The sequence below is a fragment of the Nyctereutes procyonoides genome, unplaced genomic scaffold, assembly GCF_905146905.1.
Source record: "Nyctereutes procyonoides isolate TBG_1078 unplaced genomic scaffold, NYPRO_anot_genome, whole genome shotgun sequence".
NCBI classification, from domain to species: domain Eukaryota; kingdom Metazoa; phylum Chordata; class Mammalia; order Carnivora; family Canidae; genus Nyctereutes; species Nyctereutes procyonoides.
Window position 1 is genome coordinate 64,618,814 of NW_026575140.1, and position 12,151 is coordinate 64,630,964.

Genomic DNA, 12,151 nt, shown 5'->3' on the forward strand with positions numbered 1-12,151 from the left:
ATTTAATTCAAAAGAGCTTCATGGCACAAAACACTGACAAAGTTAAAGACACTTATTTCTCATATAACTATAAATATAACACATTAATATTAATTAGATAGTAATTATGATCTATTAAATATTAATCTCTAATATCAGTACTCACCCCATATCTTTCAGCAACAATGTCTTCAAAATTTCTATTCTGTTTCTCAGCCTGTTCCTTCATTCTCTGGTAAGACTTTCTCAGCCAGCTTAATCCACCATCTTCCACTACTGAAACTACATTCCAATACTTAATGTTAATTATACTTCTCATGTGGTTATAATAAAATCAATATTTATTACTTCTGTAATAATTTCTAAAGTATAAATTAGATATTTTTTCTTGGACATTAAGAACCATAAGGACACTTAAAATTCAACATGTTAGGGATCCCTGGGTGGTGCAGCGGTTTAGCGCCTGCCTTTGGCCCAGGGCGCGATCCTGGACACCCGGGATCGAATCCCACGTCGGGCTCCCGGTGCATGGAGCCTGCTTCTCCCTCTGCCTGTGTCTCTGCCTCTCTCTCTCTCTCTCTCTCTGTGACTATCATAAATAATAAAATAAAAATTATAAAAAAAAATTCAACATGTTAAAAAAATAAAATTCAATATATTATTTTTTTTATTTTAAAAAAAAAGGTTTATTTATTCGACAGAGAGAGAAAGCATGAACAGGAGGGGCAGAGAGAGGGAGAAAAAGAGAATCTCAAGCAGACTCATGCTAAGCACAGAGCCTGACACGGGGTTCAATCTCAGGACGCTGAGATCATGACCTGAGCTGAAACCAGGAGTCAAAGACTTAATCTGTGCCATCCAGGTGCCCCTCAACATATTGTTTATATAGCTATATATGCAAGGTACAGATTTTAGGGACTGAGGAAGGCAAAAATAAATAAAACTATACTCAAAAACAACTGCAATCCAAGAGTATGAGGATAAGAGTACAAAAATAATAATAAGTATAAATATGTAACAAAAATAGAGATAGAAGTAATTACAGAAAAATGAGAAAGGAGTTATTTCTAAATAGGTGGTCAGGGAAAATTTTACAGATCAGGCTTAAAACAATGAGTTGGATTTCAATAAACAAAGATAAGAGGAGGCAGGGCATTCCCAGAAATAAAGAATAAGAGTATACAAACAGCAGGGGAAAAGCTACCTCAGATCCAGCACAAAAAACAAATAAGGAAATCACAGATGATAATACTGAAATGTATATAAAACAAATTATTCTATGCAGTCATTATTACCAACTATGAAAATCTGAATGCCTCCAAACTTTATTAAGCTGCTTGTAATTCCTTCTACATACAGAACACTTTTGATGTGCATAAAGAAATCTAATCACTTAAGTCAAAACTCTATTCCTGATTTTCCTTGTCTAAAAATGATTGCTTTGTATCACCCCCAGTTCTATCATCAACAAAAATACACAGAGACTGTGAAAGACACATATAAGAATCTTTGCAGTGAAGTCTGCAGTAATCCCTGCCTTGAAAATAATCCAAATGTTCACTATAAGAAAAATGGAAATACAGCATAAATGATATATTCCTAAAACAGACTAGTATACAGCATGAAAATCAATGACCACACCTATACACAACAACATGGATGAATGTGAAAACATGAACACAGGCAGCAGGCACCAAAAGGGCACACAATACGCACTCTATGATTCCAGGAAAACTGACCTTGGTGCCAGACACCACAACAGTGGCCACCTTTCCAACAAGAGCACAGTGCCTCAAACGCCACAGAAGGAGCTTCTGGGATGCTAACATGTTCTGTTTCTCAAAAATGTGTGCTGATGACATGATTTTGTGAACATGATTAGTCTGTACTTTTCAGACTGTGTACTTTTCCGCATGAGTTGAATTTTAATAAGAAGTTTAAAGGGAAAAAAAAAGATTTCCTCAATCTATTAACTGCAGTCTCACTCAAATCTCCAGTCTCTTTGTTAAGCAATCTCTTCTAAGACATTGGTCTTTCTTTATAGACCTAAAGTACTTAGTACTTCAAAACCTAGATCTCTACTTAACTCAATGATTCACTTTTCTCCCAAGTTTATTTTGCTCTTGCTCTCATTTTCTTATATAGTCTATGCAACAATGCAATCAGTGAACAAAGTTAGTCTAAATCCTCAATTTACACAAAGAGAAACCTACTGTCATTAATACCTATGTTAACATACCAGCTACACAAGTTCAAGGAGCTATTTATGAAACTGATAAAAATGCTGATGGGCATAGTGATTATTTCCTGAACAATCACCAATATATTAACATAGTTCAGAGGAAAAAAATCTCAGAGAAAAAGGAAGACTTTTATTCTTTTGTGTTGACATTTATCAGGGAAATCAAACAAGAATAAAAATTTTCAGTGAATTCAGCTATGAACAAAATTTACAATCTTAGAAATATTTATAAAAATGTCATTTCTAGTTAATTATATTTTCTATTTCAATAGTCTTATTCATCTTATAATTAGATACAATAATGCAATATTTTTAAAACAAAATATCAGACATTTTAAAAGTAAATGAAAAATAACAATTTGCAGTACCATCCATCATGAAATTCAATCTAACAAATATTTAGTAAACATTTACTACAAATATGAAAATGTTTAAACCTAGTAGGAAGTAAAAACATAAATAAAACATAGTCCCTATTCACTATGCTTAGGTAAAGATATATCAAATAATTATAATAAACTCACCAACATACAACATTTAACATACACCTATACCTAAAGCCAAAATGTAACAGACTAAAGGGATATGCTTCCCATCATAATTAAAGGCTATATTGTTAGACACAAAATATAGCTAAACAAATTCAGGCTACATTCCCCATTTTTCTCAGAAGATAGATAATTTAAAAAATAATAAGGTAAGTATCAGGAGACCTAAGTATCAGTCTTGCTGCTCCTACAAATTAGTTGTAAGATCTTAATCAAGTCACTGACTTCCTTGGACCTTTGTTTCAATTATAAGGCAGTTGATATAAGCCACTTATGATGTTTCTTCCAAGTCAAAAGATTCAAAAAGGGAAAGCCAAAAAATAGAAAATATACATAGAAAGAACAGAAATACATCAGAATGGTCTGTAGGCAAGAATTTCTACTAACTACATAGTAGTAAATACAATCTGGTAGTAAAGAATCCAAAATCACTAAAGCTAAACGAGCCATCAGATCTGGGTTCTAGGATCACTCATACGACTACGAGCAAATTAGCTAGCAGCCCTAAGTCTTAGTGCCTTTGAGATTCAGGACAATAACAGCTACAGTGCTATCTTCACATGGATGCTATGAAAATAAGCTTATATGTATATGTGCCATGTAAACTTTATACAAATATTCCCATTACCAGAATATTGGTAAAAGTAATTCTGTATAAATGCTGAGAACAGTTTCGTTACTTGTCCAATTAATCTTTTCTAAGGAAAAAAAAAACAAGATTAATTTTTGAAAATATGGTACCTCAATCATCACAAAAAAACCTGTTGATAAAATCTTCCCAAAACATTTCATCATAAGAACAAGTATTTGACATTGTCTTCATTATTAAGCATTTACTGTATCCCAGATATTCAGCTGAAAAGACATTCTTAGCAAATGCTCACAATACCTATGTAGGACAGGTATGGTCACTGTTCTCTATCACATATGATGCTGGAGAGGCACTGCTGAGGGACGACAGTGCTATGCAAAGCTGCGAGGGGTGACTGGTGGTGGCACTAAGAAGGTTACTGGTGAAGTTTCCTTAGACGACTCCTATGGAAAGGGGCAGGCAGGTGGAGAACGGTGCTGGCCCCCCGACCCCACACGGAGTGGGGTACCCAGTTCCAATGCACCTGATGTCACACGGTACCCCCGACTGTTCACCTGGCGGCGGGGGAGGGGGGTGTCCCCTGCAGCCCTGTTCTTCTCCAATCACAAATAATGTGGTTTAGGGAGCTCCCTTCCTAAGTGACACTAAAGGTTTGCTCAAAGGCAGCACTTACACTGTACTTCCTGTAGGATTCCCTCTGATTTCCATTTGTATTCTACCCAGGCTGCCCTGGCTGCCTTGAGAGGTTACTTCTGCTTTTCCAGTGATAAAATGGGTGCTAACTCTTAAAAACAAAACCCATAATAAACATATCTGTGATGGATATTCACAATTTCTCAGAAAAAGTGGTTGTGCTGAAGGAAAAGATAACGTTGATGCATATTTGCTGAAATTCACTGATGAAGATTCTGAAGGTACCTCGTGACCAGCCTACACCAGAAAACTGATCCAGAATCGACATCTAAGTAGGAGGGTCAGGCCCTACTGCTATCAAGAATAGGTGCTATCGGGATCTCTGGGTGGCACAGCGATTTGGCGCCTGCCTTTGGCCCAGGGCGCGATCCTGGAGACCTAGGATCGAATCCCACGTTGGGCTCCCAGTGCATGGAGCCTGCTTCTCCCTCTGCCTGTGTCTCTGCCTCTCTCTCTCTCTCTGTGTGTGTGACTATCATAAATAAATTAATTAATTTAAAAAAAAAGAATAGGTGCTATCTGATCAATTCTCAAGCAAGATCAGCTTAAAGAATGGTTGGGAAATGTGCTTTATTATGATTACCTCTAGGCTGATTTTCCAAATGATTTGTGAAGTGGTTTCTAGACAATGTGAATTGTCCAGGTTTTACATTATTTACCTCAAGATCCACAGCTTGTCAATTTCATAAATACTTATTTCTGAAAACATCTTTTACTGTAACTTTAGGTTAAGAGGTAATATCCTGTGAATGCTCTCATATAAAGACACATGGCTGTTATGAAAATAGAGTTGTGTTTAATGCTGACTACTGTTACTCTTACATGGAGCACGTGCTAAGTGAAGACTGAGAAACCTTTTTCTCATGTAAAATACAGGTACATACATATTCTGCAGGTAATACTCAATAAGATAACTGGATAATAATTTATCCTTCTCTTTTCATTTCTAAACCAAGCTTAACCAGGTAATAATGAAAGGAATGATAAAACACCAAATATTCACCAAAATGCTTTTGTTCCCTATTTTGCTTTACACAGCATTTTGGCTCAGGAGTTTATCATATTATTCACTTAATAAAAGTATCGTACTAACTGCCAGAGATAAAATGTAAGCAAAAGGGACATCTGGATGGCTCAGCAGTTGAGCATCTGCCTTTGGCTCAGGGCATGATCCCAGAGTTCCAGGATCAAGTCCCACATCAGGCTCTCTGCATGGAGCCTGCTTCTCCCTCTACCTAGGTCTCTGCCTTCTCTCTCTGTTTCTCATGAGTAAATTTTTAAAAATCTTAAAAAAAAAATAAGGTAAGCAAAAACAGCCACTCTCTCCCCGCATAGAACATATAATCTCATTAAAGATTGTCCAATAAGCACATCAATACATGTGAAATCACTACTGTAGTAAAGGTTCTGAAATCAAGGGACACAGAGCTACCAGCATACAGCAGCTCACCGCCTGGTGCAGGGGTCAGAAAAGGCCCCACCAAAGAAGCTGCAGCAGAGCAATAAAAGACAAGCAATAAAAGACAAGACAAGGAGTTAACTACGTAATGGAGGGGAAAGCTGTGCAAAGGCCTCATGAGGCCCATAAACAAAGGTCTGCTGGGGGCGCTCCAGCAGCCAGAGACCAGAGAACACCAAGGGCCTCCTGGCATCCTGAAGGCTATTTTTATCCAGAAACCATGGGACACCCCTGAAGAACTGAAAGGAGGAGGCCTATGACAGGACTGGTCTTACTTTCTGAGGACCTCATTATGGTTGTGTTGTGAAGAATGGGCTAGGAGGCAGCAAGCAGACCACTGAGTGGCTGGCAAGGGCAGGATCCAGAAATGATATGGCCCAGGTGTGGTGCACAGAATAGCAGACTGGGTTCAGATGGGGCTCGCAGACTTTTTCTATTCTTTCCATTCTACATTGTAAAAAGGATATTTCCCACTAAAAATATTTTAGGCAGAAAATTCTGATTTGCTTTATGCTTTTGAGTTGCAAAACTTGATTCCATAAGCAAGGATGAAATCACTGGCAACAAACAGTACCAGAAAAACTCTTATTTTCTAGTGCTAAAGAATGGGACCGATAAGTTAATACTATACTGAATCATCCTGGGGTTTTTATTGTGTGTGGGTTATGTCCTTACACAGCTATTTTCCTTAACCTCTGGATGTGCCAATTTGGCAGAATATTAAATAATTGAAGTTGACATCAAATTAAGCTGGCTAGTTTTAAATAGATTTTTTTTTTAAATACAAATTGCATACTTACTCAAAAAAAAAATCTGACATAAATGTATGATAAAATAAAGGGTGAAAGTACACTACTACCCTTTCCATCTATGAAAGGCACAGAAGAGCATGCTGGGAAGTGAGCAGGCTCTAGAGCCAAACTATTTGTATTCAAATTGTGGCTTGAATACTCACTAGCCATGAACTTAAAAGAATTTACTTAAACTCTTCTTGTAAAATAGGAATTAAAAACTAGAGTTATAACTCTTAACTACAGAGAATACGCTGATGATCAACAGAGGGAAGGTGGGTGGGGGGTGGGGGAAAGAGGTTATGGGGATGAAGGAGTGCACCTGTCATGATGACCACTGGGTGATGTATGGCTCCACAGCTCCTAACTATTAGGTGCCCGACCATGTCAGCCCTACCACTGGTCTAAACAGAATGACTACACTGCCTGCATATGCAGCCAAACAATGCAAATCATTTAAAACTTACTTTCAGGAAGACAGGCAAGATGGCAGAAGAGTAGAGGTCCTCAACTCACCTAGTCCCACCAACTTACGTAGATAACTTACAAAACATCCTGATCACCTACGAATTTCACCTGAGACTTAAAGAGAGGATACTCGGAACACTACGGAGAGAAGGGTTTTTACCTCTAGCAAGAATCCTCTAGGGGTGACATTTACTTAGGTCGTGGTTGATATGCTTGACTCAGCCCGCTCATGCAGCCACTCTGCACTGAGCAAAATGACTAGAAAGAAGAACTCACCACGAAAGAATCAGAAACATTACTCTCTGCCACAGTTACAGATTATGGACTACAATTAGATGTCGGAAAGCCAATTCAGAAGCACAATTATAAAGCTACTGGTGGCTCTGGAAAAAAGCTTGAAAGATTCTAGAGACTTCATTACTGCAGAATTTAGATCTAAACAGGCCAAAATTAAAAATCAATTAAATGAGATGCAATCCAAACTACATGTCCTAACAACTAGGGTTAATGGGGTAGAAGAAAGAGTGAGTGACACAGAAGACAAGTTGATGGCAAGGAAGGAAGCTGAGGAAAAAAAAAGAGAAAAACAATTAAGAGACCATGAGGAAAGCTTAAGGAAAATAAATGATAGCCTAGGAAGGAAGAATCTATGTACAATTGGGGTTCCAGAAAATGCTGAGAGGGACAAAGGGCCAGAAAGCATATCTGAATAAATCATAGCTGAGAACTTCCCTAATTTAGGAAGGAAAATGGGCATTCAGATCCAGGAGATAGAAAAGTCCCTCCTCCCCGCCACACAAAATCAATAAAAACAATTCAACACCTCGACATTTAATAGTGAAACTTGAAAATTCCAAAGATAAAGAGAATCCTTAAAGAAACAAGAGATGAGAGTTTGTTAACTTATATGGGGAGAAATATCAGATTAACAGCAGACCTCTCCACAGAGACCTGGCAGGCCAGAAAGGGCTGGCAGGATATATTCAGGGTAATAAATGAGAAAAACACACACCGAGAATACTTTATCCAGCAAGGCTCTCATTCAGAATAGAAGGAGAGATAAAAGAGCTTCCAAGATAGGCAAAACCTGCAACAATATGTGACCACCAACCCAGCTCTGCAAGAAATATTAAGGGGGATCTTGTAAAAGAAAGAGGAAGACCAAAGAAACAATCCACAAAATGGGGGCTGAATAGGTATTACAATGACACTAAATTTATATCTTTCTATAGTTACTCTGAAGATGAATGGGCTAAATGATCCCATCAAAAGACGGAGAGTTTTGGGACTGGATAAAAAAGCAAGACCCATCTATTTGCTGTCTACAAGAGAATCATTTTAGGCCTAATAAGGAAACCTCCAGCCTGAAAATGAAAGGGTGGAGAACCATTTGCCATTCAAATGCTCCTCAAAAGAAAGCTGGAGTAGCAATCCTCATATCAGATATATTAAAGTTTATCCCAAAGTCTGTAGTAAAAAATGTAGAGGGACACTATATCATGCTTAAAGGGTCTATCCAACATGAGGACCTAGCAATCATGAATATTTAATTCAATATTTAATTCATTCAGCTCCTAATGTGGGAGCTGCCAAGTATATCAATTAATAACCAAAGTAAAGAGATACTTAGATAATAATACACTAATAGTAGGAGACTTCAACATGGCACTTTCTGCAAATGACACATCTTCTAACCACAACATCACCAAAGAAATAAGGGTTTTAAATGATACACTGGATCAGATGTATTTCACAGATATATAGAGAACTTTGCACCTCAACACAACTGAATACACATTCTTCTCAAGTGCACATGGAACTTTCTCCAGAATAGACCACACACTGGGTCACAAATGAGGCCTCAACCAATACCAAAAGATTGGGATTGTCCCCTGCATATTTTCAGACCACAATGCTTTGAAACTAGAACTCAATCACAAGAAGAAATTTGGAAGAAACTCAAACACAAGGAGGTTAAAGATTATCCTGCTAAAAGATGAAAGGGTCAACCAGGAAATTAGAGAATTAAAAAGATTCATGGAAACTAATGAGAATGAAGATACAACAGTTCAAAATCTTTGGGATACTGCTAAAGCAGTCCTAAGAGGGAAATACACTGCAATACAAGCATCCCTCAAAAAACTGGAAAAAACTCAAATACACAAGCTAATAACCTCACACCTAAAGGAACTGGAACAGAAAAGCAAATAAAACATACACCAAGCAGAAAAAGAGAAATAATAAAGACTCAAGCAGAACTCAATGAAACAGAGACCAGAAGAACTGTGGAACTGATCAACAAAAGCAGGAGGTGGTTCTTTGAAAGAATTAATAAGATAGATAAACCATTAGCCAGCCTTATTAAAAAGAAAAAAAGACTCAAATTAATAAAATCATGAATGAAAGAGAGATCACAACCAATACCAAGGAAATAAAAACGATTTTAAAAACATATTATGAGCAGCTATATGCCACTAAATTAGGCAATCTAGAAGAAATGGGCACATTTCTGGACCACAAACTACCAAAACTGGAACAGGAAGAAATAGAAAACCTGAACAGGCCAATAACCAGGGAGGAAATTGAAGCAGTCATCAAAAACCTCCCAAGACACAAAAGTCCAGGGCCACATGGTTTCCCAGGGGAATTCTATCAAATGTTTAAGGAAGAAACAATATCTATTCTACTAAAGCTGTTCCGAAGGATAGAAAGGGACGGAATACTTCCAAACTCGTTCTATGAGGCCAGAATCACCTTAATTCCAAAACCAGACAAAGACCCCACCAAAAAAGGAGAATTATAGACCAATATCCCTGATGAACACAGATGCAAAAATTCTCAACAAGATACTAGCCAGTAGGATCCAACGGTACATTAAGATTATTCACCATGACCACGTGGTATTTATCCCCGGGATGCAAGGCTGGTTCAACACCCATAAAGCAATCAATGTGATAGATCATATCAACAAGAGAGAAAACAAGAACCATATGATCCTCTCATTAGATGCAGAGAAAGCACTTGACAAAATACAGCATCCATTCCTGATCAAAACTCTTCAGAGTGTAGGGATAGAGGGAACATTCCTCAACATCTTAAAAGCCATCTACGAAAAGCCCACAGCAAATATCATTCTCAATGAGGAAAACTGAGAGCCTTTCCCTAAGATCAGAACCATGAAAGAGATGTCCACTCTCACCACTGTTATTCAACACAGTACTAGAAGTCCTAGCCTCAGCATCAGACAACAAAAAGAAATAAAACTGAGAGCCTTTCCCTAAGATCAGAACCACGAAAGAGATGTCCACTCTCACCACTGCTATTCAACACAGTACTAGAAGTCCTAGCCTCAGCAATCAGACAACAAAAAGAAATAAAAGGCATTCAAATTGGCAAAGAAGAAGTCAAACTCTCCCTCTTCACAGATGACATGATACTGTACATAGAAAACCCAAAAGACTCCACCCAAGATTGCTAGAACTCATACAGCAATTGGGCAATGTGGCAGGATACAAAATCAATGCCCAGAAATCAGTGGCATTTCTTTACAGCAACAATGAAACTGAAGAAAGAGAAATTAAGGAATCAATCCCATTTACAATTGCACCCAAAAGCATAAGATACCTAGGAATAAACCTAACCAAAGAGGTAAAGGATCTATACCCTAAAAACTACAGAACACTTCTGAAAGAAATTGAGGAAGACACAGAGAGATGGAAAAATAGTCCATGTTCATGGATTGGAAGAACTGATATTGTGAAAATGTCAATGCTACCCAGGGCAATTTACACATTTAATGCAATCCCTATCAAAATACCATGCACTTTCTTCAGAGAGTTGGAACAAATCACGTTAAGATTTGTATGGAATCAGAGAAGACCCTGAATAGCCAGGGGAATACTGAAAAAGAAAACCAGAGCCAGGGTCATCACAATGCCAGATTTCAGGTTGTACTACAAAGCTGTGATCATCAAGACAGTGAGGTACTGGCACAAAAACAGACACCTAGATCAAAGAAACAGAATAGAGAACCCAGAAATGGACCCTCAACTCTATGGTCAAGTAATATTCAATAAAGCAGGAAAGACTATCCACTGGAAAAGGACAGTCTCTTCAACATATGGTACTGGGAAAATTGGACAGCTATGTGCAGAAGAATGAAACTGGACCATTCTCCTACACCACACAAAAAGATAAAATGGATCAAAGATCTAAATGTGAGACAAGAATCCATCAAAATCCTAAAGGAGGGATCCCTGGGTGGTTCAGTGGTTTAGCACCTGCCTTTGGCCCAGGGCGTGATCCTGGAGTCCCGGGATCAAGTCCCATATCAGGCTCCCAGCGTGGAATCTGCTTCCCCCTCTGCCTGTGTCTCTGCCCCCCCCCTCTCTGTGTGTGTGTGTGTGTGTGTGTGTGTGTGTGTCATGAACAAATAAATAAAATCTTAAAAAAAAAAAATCCTAAAGGAGAACACAGGCAACACCCTTTTTGAACTTGGCCACAGTAACCTCTTGCAAAATACACCCATGAAGGCAAGGAAAAGAAGCAAAAATGAACTATTGGGAATTAAGATAAAAAGCTTCTGCACAGCAAAAGAAACAGTCAACAAAACTAAAAGACAACCTCCGGATGGGAGAAGATATTTGCAAATGACATATCAGATAAAGGGCTAGTATCCAAGATCTATAAACAACTTATTAAACTCTACAGCAAAGAAACAAACTAACCAATCATGACATGGGCAAAAGACATGAACAGAAATTTCATCAAAGAAGACATACACATGGCCAACAAGCACATGAGAAAATGCTCTGCATCACTTGCCATCAGGGAATACAAATCAAAACCACAATGAGATACCACCTCACACCAGTGAGAATGGGGAAAATTAACAAGACAGGAAACAACCAATGTTGGAGAAGATGTGGAGAAAGGGGAACCCTCTTGTGCTGTTGGTGGGAATGTGAACTGGTGCAGCCACTCTGGAAAACTGTGTGGATGTTCCTACAAGAATTAAAAATAGAACTGCCCTACTACCCAGCAAATTGCACTGCTGGGGATTTATCCCAAAGATACAGATGCTGTGAAAGACTGAGACACCTGCAACCCTGTGTTTATAAAGCAATGTCCACAATAGTCAAACTGTGGAAAGAGCTCGATATCCATTGAAAGATGAATGGATAAAGATGATGTGGTCTATATATACAATGGAATATTACTCAGCCATCAAAAAGGACAAATACCCATCATTTGCTTTGACGTGGATGGAACTGGAGGGTGTATGATGCTGAGTGAAGTAAGTCAATCGGAGAAGGACAATCATTATATGGTTTCACTCATATGGGGAATATAAAAAAATAGTGAAAGGGATTATAGGGG

At 38.1% G+C, this 12,151-nt stretch overlaps 1 protein-coding gene across 1 annotated transcript in view; it reads right to left on the minus strand.

The window, feature by feature from the left end:
• The window catches only part of CWF19L2 (CWF19 like cell cycle control factor 2), a 142,849-nt gene that overhangs the window by 107,228 nt on the left and 23,470 nt on the right, over positions 1 to 12,151 (minus strand). Inside the window, exon 7 of the mRNA XM_055306576.1 lies at positions 146 to 261. Coding sequence (XP_055162551.1) covers positions 146 to 261 — 116 coding nt within the window. The remainder of the gene's footprint in view (positions 1 to 145; positions 262 to 12,151) is intronic.